Raw genomic sequence first — 18,381 nt, 5'->3', positions numbered from 1 at the left:
GCCAAACCAGAGACCGGACCAGCCTTCCTACAAACCAAATCCATAGCGGCAGAAGCACTTTTTCATATCACGCCCTCGGGCCGCGCCCAGTAGGTCGCCAGCCAAAACTACCCCGACAAATCTACATCGGGGAAGCGGACTGCCCGCCACCGCAACGGGCCAGATCGGCTTCGGCCCCAGCCCACCGCGCCCGAGCACCAGCCCCTCTCCTTGCCGTGCCTGGCAGCACAACACCTCCCCTCTGCCGCACGCACCGACGAGATCCGCGTGAGCCCCACGCCGGCGACGGCACCAGATCCGCGCCCGCCCACACGCAGTCCCGTGCCGCGCTTGCTCACGCACCACCAGCAGCCGACAGCCCGCCCCCTCCTCCGTGCGCACCGACGGCGAGTCGCCGAAGACAGACCGCGCCCTGCATCTCCGAAAAGTGGGCCACCACCGCGCTGCCCGAGCTCTTCGCGAGATGGAGAAGGCCCCGCCGTCGCTGCCGCTGCACGGGCTTAGCCCGGCGGCGCCATCCGGCGGCGGCGGGGGGGGGGGGGGGGGGTGGTGTGGGGTGGCTGCGGCGGCGATTTACGGTTCTCCGAGGCCGCTGCTGGGAGCGACACGGGAGTCCGCCCTAGGGCTGTGTCGTCTCGCGATGCTGATGGGGTGTTTTTACCCCGCTCCCCTGATGAGTGTGCCCATATCCACTCCCATGCATTTGAGTATGGCCAAGGGTAACGTTGCATATCTGTGTGTCCACAATGAGAACAAGAGGTTTCAAAGGAACTCATACTGTAGCCTTTATCCAGTACAGCAAGCCTACTCCAAGAATCATCACATGTAAACCAGACAGGAAGAATGGAATCCATCTTTATCAAAAGAAAGGAAACTAAAGTGTAAAGGCACCATGCATGTACGTATGGATGCGTATGCTTCACAGAGAAGCAAAGAAGCTTCTTTTACGCCTGCTCTCCATTTACCTTTGCTTGTGAGGATGGAACTGGAATCAATGGCAACAACCTGAAGCAAAGAATCTCAATCCATTCCTCTTCTTCAGTGCTCTTCTGTTAGGTTGGAGCATGATGCAGCCAGAGTCATCCATTCCTCTTCGCTGCTGGTAATTCTTGTCTTTCTCTTGCATTCTAGCAACTGGATCGTCAATTGAAGTAGTTCTTATTTTCATTTTCTTTGCGCTGCAGATTGTACGTGCTTACTCGTTTCGGAGAGTACTGTTTTTCCAACTCGAGGGCGTCCTGATAGCCGTCTAGGACGTTGTTACCGCAAAGGTTTGCTTCCTTCACCTCTATTGTTCTTTGTTCCTTGACTCTAATATCTGCTGAAGCTCCAGCACTAACACCCAGCTTAAACCCTTAACAGTACTGCCCGCGCTAATGGAGGCCACGGCGCTCAGCATTGGAAAGTCCGTGCTGGATGGAGCGCTTGGCTATGCCAAATCCGCTCTCGCGGAGGAGGTGGCTCTGCAACTTGGAGTCCGGCAAGATCAAGTCTTCATCACCAACGAGCTCGAGATGATGCAGGCTTTCCTTATGGCCGCCCACGAAGAGAGATTCGATGACGACAGGGTCGTCAAGGTGTGGGTGAAGCAAGTCCGGGACGTGGCCTATGACGTCGAGGACACCCTCCAGGAATTCGCAGTCCGCCTCAAAAAGCAGTCTTGGTGGCGTATCTGTCGCACACTTCAAGATCGGCGTCGTGTGGCCAAGCAGATGAAGGATCTCAGAGCCAATGTGGAGGATGTCAGCCAGAGGAACATGCGCTACAACCTCATCAAGGGCCCTGGCTCAAAGGCTGCCACTTTTGGTGACAACTCTGGCATCACTAGTGCAAAGATGTCTGCCATGGATGAAGGGAAGCGGCAACATGATAAAGCTAAAGTAGATCTGATTCGTTTGATCAACAAGAAGGATGACAACCTTAGAGTCATCGCTGTGTCTGGGACAAGTACTGGCCATCTTGAGAAGATGTCCGTCATTAAAAGTGCCTATGAAGATCGAAATGTACACATGAAGTTTGAGTGCCGAGCCTGGATCACTGGGTTCATGTGTCCTTTCAGTTTATCTGAGTTCCTGCGAAGAATTATAGAACAGTTTCATGTAAATTTTCTTCAGGGAACAGGGGACAAAGGAAAAACAACGTTAGAGATACCAGTACTGAGGAGGATGGGGATGATGAATGAAGATGATTTGGTTGATGAGTTCACGAAATATTTGAGTGAGAAGAAGTATCTGATTGTACTTAATGGCATAAACACCATTAAAGACTGGGCTCACCTTAAGCCATGCTTCCGGGATAGCAAGAAAGGAAGCCGCATCATAGTGTCCGCAGAGCAAGTTGGAGTTGCAAGCTTATGTGTTGGACCAGATGATGCAGCGCCAGAGTATATGCGGTTTTTTGCCGATGAGAATATTTACGCTTTCTACGAAAAGGTAAATTGAGATCCTGAAAATTGTTTTTCTAAATCTATTACATTGTTATTTCAGTTCAATTTCCTAGTTAAATGAATCCCACTTCAAGTTGCATATTGATTAAGGTTCATGCGAAGAAACGAAACATGAGAAATAAAATAAACAAACAACAATATCAGTAAAAAATCGTCTAATTTCAGTCATGATTCACTAAATATAAAATGCAAAAACTGCATTTTAAGTAAGATAGTTTCAGTCCACGTGAATTGCATTTCAGAACCATTTAACTCATACATATACTCCCTCCGTAAACAAATATAAGAGCGTTTAGATCACTAAAGTAGTGATCTAAACGCTCTTATATTAGTTTACGGAGGGAGTATTTAGGAACTAACTCCACATAACCATTTAGATCAATACCCCAGTATTTTCACTTAATTTCAAAATAATTAGAGAACTACTCTTCGCAAACTGTATTTTCAGAATAATTGCATAACCATTGAACACCGCCTACGAGATTTATTGATTACATCACACATGTCAAAGCACAGTGAATTCATTACCATTACCTGGCAGTAATGCTAGAAAAATCATGTTTGCGGTGTGCTGCCATATCCACCGCAAGCAAGCAAGGGGAGTAAGGGCATCCATTCCCATGAAACTTAGGGGTTATGGCTGCATGCATCTCCCAGATGCAGAGGCCAACGGTGCATATATATATCCTATCACCTAGGATTTCTCTCCTTTTCAACACACACACACACACATATATATATATATATATATATATATATATATATACATCCTATCACCTAGGATTTCTCTCCTCTTAATTATATCCATCCAACGCACAAATGGGAGGGAAACCGAGAGAAAATCTGTGTTTCCAATGCGATCTATACAAATTTAATTATGGGGCCTAATAGGAAAGGACGTGCTTAAGTTGCACACGGGCCTAATACACAAGGACGGAGGGAGTATAGTATAATGGACTAAATTAAAAAAGAAAATATTTTTTCAGATATTTAATTATTGTTTAAGAATGAATTTTATCATGTAAAATTCGTAAGATTTGAAACTCAGATTAAACATCATCTTTGACAAAATAAAGCAATTAACACCTAAATCTTTCCTTGTGTCTAGGGTTCCCAAGATGGCACAGATTCAATGGAGGCCGTGTCTACTTCAAATGCGGATACTGCCAGTGGTGACAGCTCCGCCAATATGAAGACACTCAATCGCACACCGACCTTGCTCGCAGCTTTCAAGGAATCCAAGCTTATTGGGCGAGAGACTGAAAAAAGAGAAATTGTTAAATTGGTTACAAATGTAGACAGCCGACAACTTGAAGTGATCAGTGTGTGGGGAATGGGTGGTCTTGGAAAAACCACACTAGTCAGAGATGTCTACCAAAGTCAAGACCTCAGCAGGGAGTTTGAGAAGCGTGCTTGTGTGACAGTTTTGCGTCCTTTCGATCTTGACGCTCTCCTCAAGGATTTAGCTACACAGTTTGGCTACAACGGTGTCTCAGAAATGGATACAAAATTAGCAGGACATAAATACTTGATTGTTCTTGATGATCTATCGTCCAATGCCGAATGGGACATTATAATACCACATTTTCCTGCGATGGAAACATCAAGCCGGATCATAGTCACCACAAGGGTAAAGGGTATTGCTATACACTGTTCAAGGAAACATGAAAATGTGTACGAGCTGCAAAGTCTAGGACATAGCAGTGCACTTGACCTCTTCACCGAAAAGGTACACATAGTGTCTTAACCATTTGTTTGGATATTTCTTTTATGGAAATCTATACTTCCACTGTACAACATTATGTGACACCTACGTATTTTGAGGTTCAGTTTGACAATCAATTTGATGAACAAAACATGGTTAAGTGCGACTAAATTATACCATTAAACTTGTATTGAAAATTAAGTTGTCATTAATCTAATTTAGTTCATAACATTTGATTCGTGTATCAAATTGATAATCAAAGTTAAACAAGAAATGCAATTATGTCATGTAAATACAGATGGACCGACTAGATTTGGACAGAATATGCACATGATTGATCATAACTGATATAAATACATGCCTATATCACTAATGTTAATAGCTGCCGGAAAAATATATGCTGTTTTTTTTTAGAAAAGGGGGTTAAACCCTGGCCTCTGCATCAATCGATGCATGCAGTCATCTTTATTAATTATTCCACCAAGGTTTGACAAGAACATACATCAATCTATTCGAAGCCACAACTCATACCTACAAACTCGATAATATGGAGTGCTCTCACTCCCCATATCTAAAACTGGTGTTGTCATCAATCTATCCACATAACGTATCAGGACCAACAGCCGGTGCGGCAGACCTAAAACGCACACACAAGTTTTAGAAGCCGCCATCATCATCGGCCCACTGACCCATCTTCAGGAGAGAGATTCGCGTCATCTTTGCGAGTACGAACATCCATCGACGCCACCATGGCGCCCAACGGCGCCACCGCCTTGCGCTCATCCGTTCAGACGGGAAGAATCTGGAAGAACCGTCATGCATAGCACCCGCCAATCAGGCACGACTCACCGTAGCACATGTCGGCCAGGCATGACTTGACAACTCCACCAAAATTCCGTGCAAGACGAAGCCGCTCCACCTCCAGCCTTTGTCATTCAGTGCTGCTCCACAAACGATTCTCCCAAGAGAGAAACGGCACCACGGTACCGCCATGGTCCGATCTGGAAGACAAGATCATAGGGTTTCCCCCGAAGGAGTGCCCACCACCAACAACAGTCAAGGACCCATACAGTGCCCACCGCCACTCAGCCCTCAAGGCGACGCCTTGAGGAAGGTCACAGCGTCAAGGACGTCGCCTCCTCCCACCGGAGTTAGGGTTTTCACCCAAGAGGCAGGGAGGTGGGAAGTGGAGGAGCAGACGTAGACCGGCGTCTCCAAGAAGAACAGCAGCGCCCTTGAGCGTCGTTGTCGGCGTGGTCGGCCGTGGCTGTCCAAGGGGTTCCCCCAATCTGGATCTTCCTCCACCAGCTTCATCCGTGACCACACCGGCACTGCCAAGAACCCGCAGGAGAGAAGCACACCAATGAAGGCCAAAAAACAGCGACCGGTTCAGACATCGCCGGCCGCCAGAGCAGCAGCCCCTGTCCACCCGCATCCAAGCAACCACATCGGACCAAGCGACCACGAGCCAGCACGCCGGAGCGACCACCACGTCGGAGCCTCCTCCATTACGGAACAAAGGAGAAGCAACCAACCCACGCAACCCCCGGCCCTCGCCGCTAGGAGCGCCCGCAGGATAGATCTGGCCGCGCCCCCCGCCACCACCGGCACCCCCCGCACACACCTTCATTCAGCCCGCTGCCTGAAGCCCGGCCAGCGCGCCGGCGCCCACCAGCACCATCTCGCCGCCGCGTCGCGACGCACGGCGTCCGCGCCACTCCCACGCCAGAGAGGGCGGCGCTGCGTCGACCCTCAGTACGCAGGGGAACGAAGGGCCCGGCCGAGCCCCATGGCGCCGGCGAGGGAGGGGAAGAGGCCATTTTAATTAGTATGAGTACCGAGATAAACATGATCCTTAATTTTTTTTTAAATGAGTATCAAGATATTTTTTAATGATTGGTTTCATCACGCACCAAACTTGTTCTTTAATAAATGAGAGAAAATCCTTGTTCATCACCTGTCAATTCTAAAAATCGAATTCGGGTCGTTGGGCTGCACAACCGCATGCCCAATGACTGAGCCAAGGCTCTCTTTGAAAAATATATGTTGTGGTGATCATACATCCACACGTGCATATCCCCTAATCGGACGACTGAGAGATTGAAATAATTACATGGAGGATCTTAACATTTGTCGTATAGAGAAAAAATAGCTCTCGTTATGCACTACATGTACAGATATCACTAATAGAAATATATTTTTACACAGGAATTAGGTTCGAAATAAATAAGATATCTTTCACTAAGGAATGTAATGTGGCTATCTCTATTTTATTTTATAGCCATGGAAATAGTTAGAGTTAAAGAATCGATCAGGTAGTAAAAATTTGACTGTATATCCAATGGCTACGTATATCTGAAGCTCTGATTCAAATGCAAAGAAATTCTTGAGTTTCAAGCAATTTTTTTGCTTAACGAATCTCCTTGTACCGGTACTTAGAGGACCTCACCTGTCTATCAAAACAAATGAGGATCGATGGTGCACTTTGGTCATTTCATTTTCGGAAATTCTATAACATTCACTAATTAATTATTTTAATAGTATCATGCACCTTTTAAAGGTAGCAGAAAACCTGTAAACCATCCAATTATTACTATTTAAGTTAGAATGACTAGTTTTTATCGCATTTCATTTTCTAAGTACTAAGAAAATCTGAACTCGTATAAATTTCAGGTATTTGGGAAGACTACCAATTTCTATGAGCAATATCCTGAATTGTCTGAACCAGCAAATCTGATCCTAAAAAAATGCAGCGGACTTCCACTTGCAATAGTCACCATAGGTGGATTCTTGTCGAACCAGACTAAATCCTCTCTGGAATGGAGGAGATTGAATGAGCGTATGAGCACTGAGTTGGAGATGAATCCAGAACTTGGGTATATAAGGACCGTCCTTATGAGAAGCTATGATGGATTACCTTATCACCTCAAGTCTTGTTTCCTATATATGCCCATCTTTCCTGAAGATTACAAGGTTGGAAGGGGACGCTTGGCACGTCGGTGGAGTGCAGAGGGTTACTCAAGGGGGGTGCGTGGTAAGTCCGCGGAGGAAATAGCGGATGGCTACTTCATGGAACTTATAAGTAGGAGTATGATCCTACCATCTCAACAATCAATTCTTGGTAGAAATGGAATTGGTTCCTGCCAAGTCCATGATCTTATCCGTGAAATTGGTGTCTCCAAGTCGATGGAAGAAAATCTTGTTTTTACACTGGAGGAAGGTTGCAGCTCAAATAGCCAGGCCATGGTGCGCCACCTGGCTATAAGCAGCAACTGGGAGGGAGATAAGAATGAGTTTGAGAGCACAGTGGACATGTCCCGTCTACGGTCAATTACATGTTTTGGAAAGTGGAAGTCATTTTTTGTTTTTGACAAGATGAGGTTGCTACGAGTGCTAGACCTGGAAGACACGGCAGGTCTATATCCTCATAACCTTAAGGATATTGGGAAGCTTCTTCACCTAAGATATCTTTCTCTAAGAGGATGTGGTGATATTTCTTACCTGCCAGATTTACTGGGCAACCTGAGGCAACTCGAGACGCTAGATGTCAGAGATACTTGGATTGTCCAGTTGCCAAAGAGCATCATCAAGCTTCGGAAGCTAAACTATCTTCGAACTAGCAGAAAACCGGCTAATGATGATATCGAAGAAGTTGTGGGCTTACCCGAGGAAATAAATAACCGCCCATGCGAGTTGTGTGTCATTATGGGGATATGTTGTTTAGGGTGTTGTGCAGTTCAGTGTATTGCTGATATTGATTTAAACAGTTATGACATATGCACTACCTTTTGCTGCTATGGCTTTCCTGCTGTGGCTATGCGGCTCGACTTGTATGGTGTGCTAGTGCCCAGAGGGATGAGAAAACTTAAAAACCTGCACACACTGGCTGTTGTGAACATCGGACGGCAAGGGAAGCTCATACTAAAGGACATAGAAGGACTCACCCAACTGCGCAAGTTGGGAGTGACTGGCGTCAATAAGGTAAATGGCCAAGAGTTGTGTTCGGCAATTGTTGGCCTGAGCCGCCTGGAATCTTTGTCAATCCGGTCAGAGGGGGAGCCAGGTTTATGTGGCTGCTTGGATGGAGACTTCTCGTTTCCGGAGACACTTCAGAGCCTCAAGCTGTATGGCAACCTGGCCAAACTGCCGGAATGGATCCAGGGGCTCAAGAATCTGGTTACGCTGAAGCTGCGGAGCTCCAGGATAACAGAGCACGATGCTGCCATACAAATCCTTGGGAATCTATCCAATCTGGTGTTCCTGCATCTGTTGGAGAAGTCACTCGTGGGTGAAGAGGTCCGTCTCAGTTTCCAGAAGGGGATGTTCCCGAGCCTGGTGGTGTTGGAGCTGAGCATGGGATACGGAACAAGACTCAAGTCCGTCAAGTTTGAACAAAAAACAACCCCGAGGCTTGAGGTGCTCCAGTTTCGTCAGACTGCATACATCGACAGTGGTTTCCTTTCAGGGCTATTCTCTCTAGCTAGCTTAAAGGAAGTTGTGCTACAACATGGCTACTTTGGTTCCGAATTGGAATACCTGAGGACCGAGCTCACCAAGAACCCAAATCTACCCGTGGTGAAGTGGGTCTTTTAAAGCTTCAGAGGTCAATCACGCCCAACAATCCAAGGCAAGCTAGGCGTACTGTCGTATTTTCATTTGTGTGCGCTGTGCAGTATCTACGTGCAGTTTTTCTTTCTTCCTTTTTCTGTTGGAAGTTCATCTATGATAAATAAATCGTTGATATTTCCATTCGTACTGGTCAAGGATTCGTTTTAGTCGCATATGACCCGTAATTATGCGTAGGTTGCGTCGGACGGTTCATCATGTATGTATCTGGAATGTGTCTGGGATAGCAGCATGATCACATCTATATCTTCTCCTAATAATAAAGCACGCAGTGCTTCTTCCGTCCGTCGTGGTCGTTTTGCAAAAAAAACCCTGAAGTTTCTCAAAATCAACCCGTAGTCCAGATTTAAGTGACGGGCGAATCATTTTTTCGTTTTTACAAGAAACCCCTGTGCTTTCCCGAAATCAATCCGCAGTATATAACACAGTGAGAAAACGAATGGTTTTCTGGATTTTTTGTACAAACCTCCTTCAGTTTTTATAAAATAAACCCGCAGTACATACTTGAGTAAAAAAACAATCATTTTCCGTATGTTTTCGAAAACACTCCTACAGTTTTTAATTAATTAATCTGTAGTTCAATTATAAGTGCAAAATATTTTTAAAAATTATATCTTTTAAACAGTAACTCCAATTTTACATTATTATATATGAAATTTTATTAGAAAAATATGTAAAATCTGAATATAATGTTAGTTTATCTATTTAATTTTTTAAAATTCCGCTTATAATGTAATTTAAATCAATAGTGATGCGCATAATCTAAATATAATATTATTTTATTTATTTAATAATTTTTAAATAATATTTATGCTATAATTTTAATCAATAGCGTACAATCCATTTTTCATAACGAGGCCGATCCATGTTGTTAATTAATCCGCGGTTCAATTATAATTAACAAATACTGTAAACAATTATATCTTTTAAAACTGTAACTCTAATTTTAAATTATTACATATGAACTTTCATTCAAAAAATATGTTGAATCGAAATCTAATGTATGTTACCTATTTAATTTTTAGATTTCTATTTATAATGTAATTTGAATCTATAGTGATGTGTATAATCTAAATATGATGTTATTTTACTTATCTAACATTTTTTAAATTCTATTTATGCAGTAAGTTTAAATAAAGATATGAAGTCATGATTATTAGGTTAAGATGTGTTGTATGGTTTGCTTCCGTTGCAACGAACGAGCTCTTTTGCTAGTCTATATCTATATCTATATCTATATCTATACTTATACTAATTTGTGACTCCCAGAAAATTCTCACATTAATTAGAAATTATCAACCGTTCATTTGGTGGGATCGAATTATTACGGTGTAGATCAATCCATAAAATCCTCGAGAAAAAAAATCCTATCTTTTTCTTTTTTTAAATCCCTGGGAAAAAAATCAATTTTATAAGTCCACGATCTCTTTTCTTGGTTCTAAAATTCCGTCTCAATATATATCTATAGATCCACGGGCTCTTTCTCTTATCACTAGAAAAAACAACCTGATGCAATCTCTAACCAATTGTCCTCTCGATGCTAACCACATGCAATTGGTTGACGTACGTGTGGATTACTGTTCGTGAGCAGCCTTGAATGCAGCTATGGTAACTTCAGGACAAAGGATTGCAACTACGAAGGCCATCAAACAAGCAAATAAACTTCGATTTTTATCTCCATGTCCCTCCCTCCACGTCCCTCCCTCCTCTCTCTTACTTTTCTTCTCGATGGAATTACTACTGGCTGGACGTCGAAGCTGTCCATAATTATATATATCGATTGATTCAACCATCCGCATGAACTCCAACAAGCCGCCGTCGTCATCCATCGGACCTGCCGTTCATCATCGTATTTCTTGCCCGTCTAGGCTTTCCACGCGATGGAGATGCATTGGCTAGCTACTCAAGTATCTCAGTTAGTGTTGTGCTGAACAGTTCTCTTAGAATTGGTTTTTTGATTATTGAATCGACATGGCATATGTGAGCTTTACGGCAGGGATTCAAATTTATCTTTGCTTGATTATGTCCTCAAAATTCACATTGTTGTCTTGATCTTCTGTGGTGGAGAGCGATCTGACAGCCATGCGTACTCCCTGAAGTGCATGCCCGTGAATCTGTGGATGCATATGCAAGATGCATGTCATACGCCTCTTCGACATCAAAACCTTTGCACCACCCAGGGAATCAGTTGCACTGTTTGACAGCGGTAGGGAAAATTCTAAGCTTTCCTCTTTCAGTTAAGCGACCACACTATTCATTTATTAATTGTCTCACCTGATGCCTCTTGCATTGATACCCTAGCCTTAATTATCGGTGATTGATTTTTCATACCATGATGGCGTATACTTACTGTATATAGCATACTAAGCAGTTAACTGATTCACTCTGTAATCCGGCTAGCTGGTGATGACCTCTGACTTGAGGTGTGTGAATGTCTAATGCATGTGCACGAGAATATAAAATACCTCACATTATATAAGTTCCTAATAAATATCAACCAAAGATTTAGTAGACATGCATGTTAATGTTATTTGTAGGACTGTATCCTAAAAATGACTTATTTGAACAATATTATAAAAGTAATATGCCACTATGTGTATATATATATATCTGTGCTGTGGTATTTGCATAAACAATTATTACGGTTCTCTCAATATTAACGAATAAGACACTACTCGAGCTAATTTCCATGTGTTGGAGTCATCAGGAGAAGTTCATATAATAAGCACCTGAACACCATTGAATTTCAATGGCGCTTTTGTACACTTTCACTAGGCTCCATTTTAATAGAATCATGGTATACGTGGTTAGTAAAATTATGAGCACTGATCCGTTCATGCCGTGAGTTTTGGTGGTTGGACTATTTTCATACTGACACAACAAGCCAAGAGCTTCTATTAGGGAATCCCACATCCATACTGATTTTCTATATGTGTAGATGAATGACCAAGACCAAAATTGTTTTCATTCTTTTCTGAATAACCACATATTAATAGAATTCAAGTATCAACTGCCTGTGCATATAGGTTACAAACTTTTCTATCTGTGAAATCCAAGGGTACTAATTCCGTTAATTATACTATTTCACTCATTTAACAGTCCATCTGTACACTAATGTAAGATGTTTTTGCCGTTCGTACGTTTAACATTTTCTTAGCGTGTAGTATCTAGAACTCAGCTGAATGCATAACTGACATACTACCTCCCACACACATGTATGTCATTGTTACCCATGAAACATAAGATTAGTTTGGAAATGTCGTCCTCTCCAACTGTAGTGAACGAATGAATCATATAATATACTGGACTTTATTGGAGAATAGGCGGAACATACACTTATTATAATCGATCATTATAATCATGTACTATGCTCCATTGTCTTCCTCTCCCGAAACAATCCCGCGGCATGGAAAACAAATCCATCGTTGCTCTCAGGCTGAAGTAAGCAGTTAATGTGGGGTGACATATATTCAGCGTGCTCAAGGATCTTATTACATCAAAATTGTTTTCCACATGTGTGGATTAGGTTTGTTTTCTTGCACACTACTGTTTTTGATTTTTTTTTTATTAGCTATGCCTGCCATTTCGCCTAATCAATTCTGGTTGGGACGTCTGGACTAACGTTGTGGCGCTACTTGAGATGAGCAGAGGAGAGCGAGCATGGATCCATCTTGCTAGTTTTTCTTTTTGCATAGCTAATGAAGGTCGTGGGCGGGCCACAAAAATAGTGTGACGTGATGGTTGAGCTGGCTTTTGCGGAGAAGCACAACAATTTTGGCTGAGTTAGGTAGACAAATAATTCCGCAAGTAAAACATCTACTTATGGTTAAGGGAAACTGCACGTCAGGAAGATAATGAAACTGCACTTATCATATAAAAAAACAAAGAACCATTATGTGTTTACACCATGTTATTTACGGAGCATACAACTACACTTAGTGTTGCGAGAAATCAAGCATCTATTATGTGTTGAGGCTGTGCAATTTATAATCCTAAAAGCACAAAACCAGAATACAAATATATGAAATCAACCTAATGGAAAGTACACAAACACAATACTGCTTATTAAATACATATTTCAAATCACTAATTTCCTTTGGCCGAGAGAAAACTAATATATGAAAAAACATTTTAAAAAAACTAGCAATCTCCACAAAGTTAGTACCCTGCATACATGTATAGCTCTGCCCATTTCCACCGAAAACATGTTCTTCACATTTAAATAATGCACTAAAGAGAATTGTTTTATACAATTTTCTCTATGTCAAATATATCAAGACACCAATTTTCTACATTAGAAAGTATACTTTAAGAATGGCTCCAAATTCATTGCTATGTATATTGACATGAACGCGGACATGAAATAACATGCCATGCTTTACATGAATATTTATGTTTACCACACAATAAAACGATTAAGTAACCGCAAAGTCATCGCCAACTAACAACAACTTAATTGTATTATTTGACTAAATTTGTACAAAGTAACATTGTCAATAAACTAGCCCGTGCGAATGCACGGGTTGACGACTAGTCTATACTAATTAAAGACTCCCACAAAATTACCACGTTAATTAGATTTTACGAGCCGTTCATTTGGTGGGACCGAGTTATTAATTAGAGACTCCCACAAAATTACACCGTTAATTAGATTTTACGAGCCGTTCATTTGGTGGGACCGAGTTATAACGATTTAGATCTAATAAAATTCTCATCCAGAAAAAAACAATTTTCTCAGTTGTAAAAACTAAAGAAAAAAATCCAATCTCAGTTGTACCTAAAAGTAGCACGTCCTTTCTCAGGTTGGTAAAAGTAAAGAAAAAAACGCAATCCGAATTGTACCTAAAAGTTGCACGTCCTTCCACAAAAAAGAGAGTAAAAAATCCAATCTCAACTGTACTAAAAAGGCTTCACGTCCTTCGACCAAAACAAATAAATATTCTCCACGATCTCTTTCAAAACTAAATCAGAATCGGGATCTATTTGCCCTAGCCTCCACGATCGTCTGCTTAAGGAAAGGTCTCAGCCTAAACCCTGATCGAGAGCTCTTGGTTGAGGTCTCCATAGCCCCTTCCATGCAATGTCACCTCCTGGCGCTGGCTCGACATGGTCCTGGTCGTGGTCTCATCGCCTAACCTAGCTCCGTAAATTGTCTTTCTCATGCCTTTCGTTTCATCTACGACGTGTTAGATCCGGCAGCAAATCACATCTCTAGACTAAATCTAATTCCACCAGTTCGTTGCGGATAGGCCTTGGCCTCTTCGTCCTGGTGCTATTAGCCACCCTCTCTCTCTATTTGCGTGTGTTGAAATGATAACAAGTTAGATCCAGGGCAAATATCAGAAAAGCGAGATCTGCATGCAGGTGATGAACATCGTGAAATTTGCTGCCTCCACATGTTATACAAAATTTGGCGATGCGGATAGGTCCTGGCCTCTTTCTGGTGGTGCCATTAGCCTCTCTCTCTATCTGTGTGTGTGTTGCAGATGATGAATAGAATGCAGTGGGTTACACCCAGCGGCAAATTTGAGAAAAACGAGATTTTAATGCAGAGGACGAAAATCATCTATTGATTATACAATTGGCTGCCAACACACGGTATACAAAATTGGTCGGTGAAATACAATGCACGACCATCCCCTATGCAGTGATCGTTTTAACATCACCCACGCCAGTCTTTTGATTAGGTAAATACAGTGTGGTGTTTGCCTGTGGAGGGTGTCAGTTCTAACGTTGTTTAGCCTATCCATACAGGGTGCATATGGGAAGCTCCTCTTGGCCACGGCACCGTTGAGGACGAGGTGAGGTAATAACACTAGTGGAAAACGGGCCTTTGGCCGGGACCCTTTAGTCCCGGCCTGCCTCTGGGCCGGGACTAAAGGCCCGGCCACGTCGCCCCAATTCTCAATGCCTCCCTCGAGGCTTTAGTCCCGGTCCGTAAGGAGCCTTTAGTCCCGGTTCGTGTCCCAAACCGGGACTAAAGGGCTACGCGGTGGGCAGCCCGCATGTGCGCTCAAACCGGGACTAAAGTCCTCTGCCTATATATAGCACATCCCCCCTCTCCCCTCTTCCTTGCATTTTTCTTGGATGGAGGATTGTGGGTGTGTGCTAGCTCTCCACTTTTTTTGATGCACTAGAGGTGTTTGTTGAAAAATGTGTTAGAGCGATGCCGCTTCAGTTCACCGAACACAACTACGATATGAGATGCATGAGCCACGCTTAAACCTCTTCCTCTTTATTTCTACTTATTCTAAAAGGTTAGCAACTATATTTCCTCGTTTAGACCGTGCGATACTAATTTTTAGGATCGTGATTGTATTTGATATATTGTCGTATAACACAGATGAGCCATCCATGGATGTACGGTGATCGACGCACAACCGCTTACAGAGAAGGCGTGCATTCTTTTCGAGATGCAGCCGATGCAAACAAGCATGGTGGTGGCTTTATGTTTTGTCCATGTGTTGAATGTCGGAATGAGAAGGATTACACTTCCTCAAGAGTCATTCAGAGCCACCTGCTTCGGTCCGGTTTTATGTCGGGCTATAATGTTTGGACCAAGCACGGAGAAAGATGGGTTATGATGGAAGACGACGATGAAGAAGAAGAGAACGATGATGACAACTACCGATCTATGTTCCCTGAGTATGCTGATACCGCAATGGAAGATAATGAAGAAGAAGATCAGGATGAAGAACGGGAACCAGATGAGCCCGCTGATGATCTTGGCCGGGTCATTTCTGATGCACGGTGAGGTTGCGACATAGAAAAGGAGAGGTTGCAGTTCGAGCAGATGTTACAGGACCACAACAAATTGTTGTACCCAACTTGTGAAGATGGCCAGAAGAAGCTGGGTAGCACACTGGAATTCCTGAAGTGGAAGGCATAGACCGGTGTGACTGACTCGTCATTCGAAAAGTTGTTGGTACTGATGAAGAAGATGCTTCCAAGAAAGAACGAATTGCCCGCCAGCACGTACGAAGCAAAGAAGCTTGTCTGCCCTCTAGGATTAGACGTGCAGAAGATACATGCATGCCCTAATGACTGCATCCTCTACCGTGGTGAGAAGTACGAGAATATGGATAAATGCCCGGTATGCACTGCATTGCGGTATAAGATCAGAAAAGATGACCCTGGTGATATTGAGGGCGAGCCATCCAGGAAGAGGGTTCCTGCCAAGGTGATGTGGTATGCTCCTATAATACCACGGTTGAAACGTCTGTTCAGAAATAAAGATCATGCGAAGTTGTTGCGATGGCACATGGAAGATCGTATGAAAGACGATAAGTTGAGGCACACCGCTGATGGTCGGCAGTGGAGAAAAATCGAGAGAGAGTTCCCGAGATTTGCAGCTGACGCAAGGAACTTATGGTTAGGTCTAAGTACAGATGGCATGAATCCTTTTGGGGAGCAGAGTTGCAGTCACAACACCTGGCCCGTTACTCTATGTATCTACAACCTTCCTCCTTGGTTGTGCATGAAGCGGAAGTTCATTATGATGCCAGTGCTTATCCAAGGTCCAAAGCAACCCGGCAACGATATTGATGTGTACCTAAGGCCATTAGTTGATAAAATTTTATAGCTGTGGGCCGAACCAGGTGTACGTGTGTGGGACGAGCACAAACAAGAGGAATTTGACCTTCGAGCGTTGCTTTTCGTAACCATCAATGATTGGCCTGCTCTTAGTAACATTTCAGGACAGTCAAAAAAGGGATACAATGCATGCACGCACTGTTTGGATCAGACAGAAAGTATATATCTGGACAAATGTAGGAAGAATGTGTACCCGTACAATCGTCGTTTTCTTCCGCCCAAGCATCCCTTAAATAAAAAAGGCAAGCATTTCAATGGCAAGGCAGAACCCCGGGGGAAGCCTGTCATCCGTACTGGTGCTGAAGTATTTGATATGGTCAAAGATTTAAAAGTAATCTTTGGAAAGGGTCCTGGCAGCCAACCTGTTCCTAACGGCCTGATAAGCGCGTACCCATGTGGAAGAAGAAATCTATATTTTGGGAGCTACCCTACTGGGAAGTCCATGAGGTCCGCTCGGCAATCGACGTGATGCACCTGACGAAGAATCTCTGCGTGAATATTCTAGGCTTCCTGGGCTTGTATGGGAAGTCAAAAGATACACCGGAAGCACGGGAGGACCAGGAACGTCATAAAGGAAGAGATGGCATGCATCCAGGGCAGTTTCAAGGGCGTGCCAGCTACGCTCTTACTAAGGAAGAGAAGGAAATCTTCTTTGAAGTCCTTTTCAGTATCAAGGTCCCGACTGGCTTCTCGTCGAATACAAAGGGAATCGTAAATATGAAAGACAAAAAATTCCAAAACCTAAAGTCTCATGACTGCCACGTGCTTATGACGCAATTGCTTCCGGTTGCATTGAGGGGAATTCTACCGGAAAATGTTCGCCTGGCAATTGTGAAGGTATGTGCATTCCTCAATGCAATTTCTGAGAAGGTAATCGATCGAGAAAGTCTATCAGGGTTACAGATTGATGTGGTCCAATGTCTGGTCAGCTTTGAGTTGTTGTTCCCGCCATCCTTCTTCAATATAATGACACACCTCCTAGTTCACCTAGTCGAAGAGATTAGAATTCTCGATCCTGTGTTTCTACACAATATGTTCCCCTTCGAGAGGTTCATGGGAGTCTTAAAGAAATATGTTCGTAACCATGCTAGGCCAGAAGGAAGCATCTCCAAGGGCTATGGAACAGAGGAGGTCATTGAGTTTTGTCTGGACTTTCTTCCTGACCTTAAGCCAATTGGTGTTCCTGAATCTCGGTATGAGGGTAGGCTGACAGGAAAAGGCACACTCGGAAGGAAAGAAAAAGTATGTATGGACGGGCATTCTTTCTCTCAAGCACACTACACAGTTCTACACAATTCCACCGTGGTGGCTCCGTATATCGTGAGACACAAGAATATTCTACGCTCCGAAAACCCGGGGAAGGCTGACTCTTGGATTAAAGTGGAACATGAGAAGACTTTCGGCAGTTGGTTGCAGACACATCTCATGAATGACGACACCGTTGGAGATCAGTTGTACTGTTTGGCCAGGCCACCATCTTCGACTATATGTACTTTCCAAGGGTATGAGATAAATGGGAATACATTTTACACGGTTGCCCAAGATAAAAAGAGCACCAACCAAAATAGTGGTGTCCGCTTTGATGCAACAAAGGAGAATGGACACTGTTTGGAAACATATTACGGGTACATAGAGGAGATATGGGAACTTGACTATGGACCTACTTTTAAGATCCCTTTGTTTCGGTGCAAATGGGTGAAGCTGACAGGAGGCGGGGTAGTTGTAGACCAAAAGTACGACATGACAACAGTGGATCTCAACAATCTTGCGTACATGGACGAACCATTTGTCCTAGCCAATGATGACGCTCAGGTTTTCTATGTGAAGGACATGTCTACAAAAACGAGAAAAAGAAATCAGCAAAAGAAGATATCGTCCGATGAGCCAAAACGCCACATAGTTTTTTCAAGGAAAAGAAACATCGTGGGAGTAGATGACAAGACAGACATGTCAGCAGATTATAATAAGTTTCATGAAATTCCGCCCTTCAAAGTGAAAACTGACCCAAGCA

General features: G+C 43.4%; 1 protein-coding gene across 1 annotated transcript; it reads left to right on the top strand.

The window, feature by feature from the left end:
- The first annotated feature begins 1,185 nt into the window (after window positions 1-1,185).
- On the top strand, window positions 1,186-8,889 carry LOC123403985 (disease resistance protein Pik-2-like). Its single transcript, XM_045097889.1, has 4 exons — window positions 1,186-1,271; window positions 1,363-2,432; window positions 3,555-4,175; window positions 6,825-8,889. Exons 2-4 carry the CDS (start codon window positions 1,377-1,379, stop codon window positions 8,742-8,744), a joined length of 3,597 nt encoding a protein of 1,198 aa, XP_044953824.1. The 5' UTR covers window positions 1,186-1,271; window positions 1,363-1,376; the 3' UTR covers window positions 8,745-8,889.
- The last annotated feature ends 9,492 nt before the right edge of the window (window positions 8,890-18,381 follow it).

This window comes from Hordeum vulgare, chromosome 1H (assembly GCF_904849725.1).
Source record: "Hordeum vulgare subsp. vulgare chromosome 1H, MorexV3_pseudomolecules_assembly, whole genome shotgun sequence".
Classification (NCBI taxonomy): Eukaryota; Viridiplantae; Streptophyta; class Magnoliopsida; order Poales; family Poaceae; genus Hordeum; species Hordeum vulgare.
This window is presented reverse-complemented; position numbering and strand designations above follow the sequence as displayed.

Bases quoted from the DNA above. Each gene is read 5' to 3' on its own strand.
- LOC123403985 (XM_045097889.1), top strand. From the start codon at position 1,377: ATGGAGGCCACGGCGCTCAGCATTGGAAAGTCCGTGCTGGATGGAGCG. The intron at 2,433-3,554 runs GTAAATTGAGAT...CCTTGTGTCTAG, and splicing joins TTTACGCTTTCTACGAAAAG to GGTTCCCAAGATGGCACAGA. The intron at 4,176-6,824 runs GTACACATAGTG...TATAAATTTCAG, and splicing joins TTGACCTCTTCACCGAAAAG to GTATTTGGGAAGACTACCAA.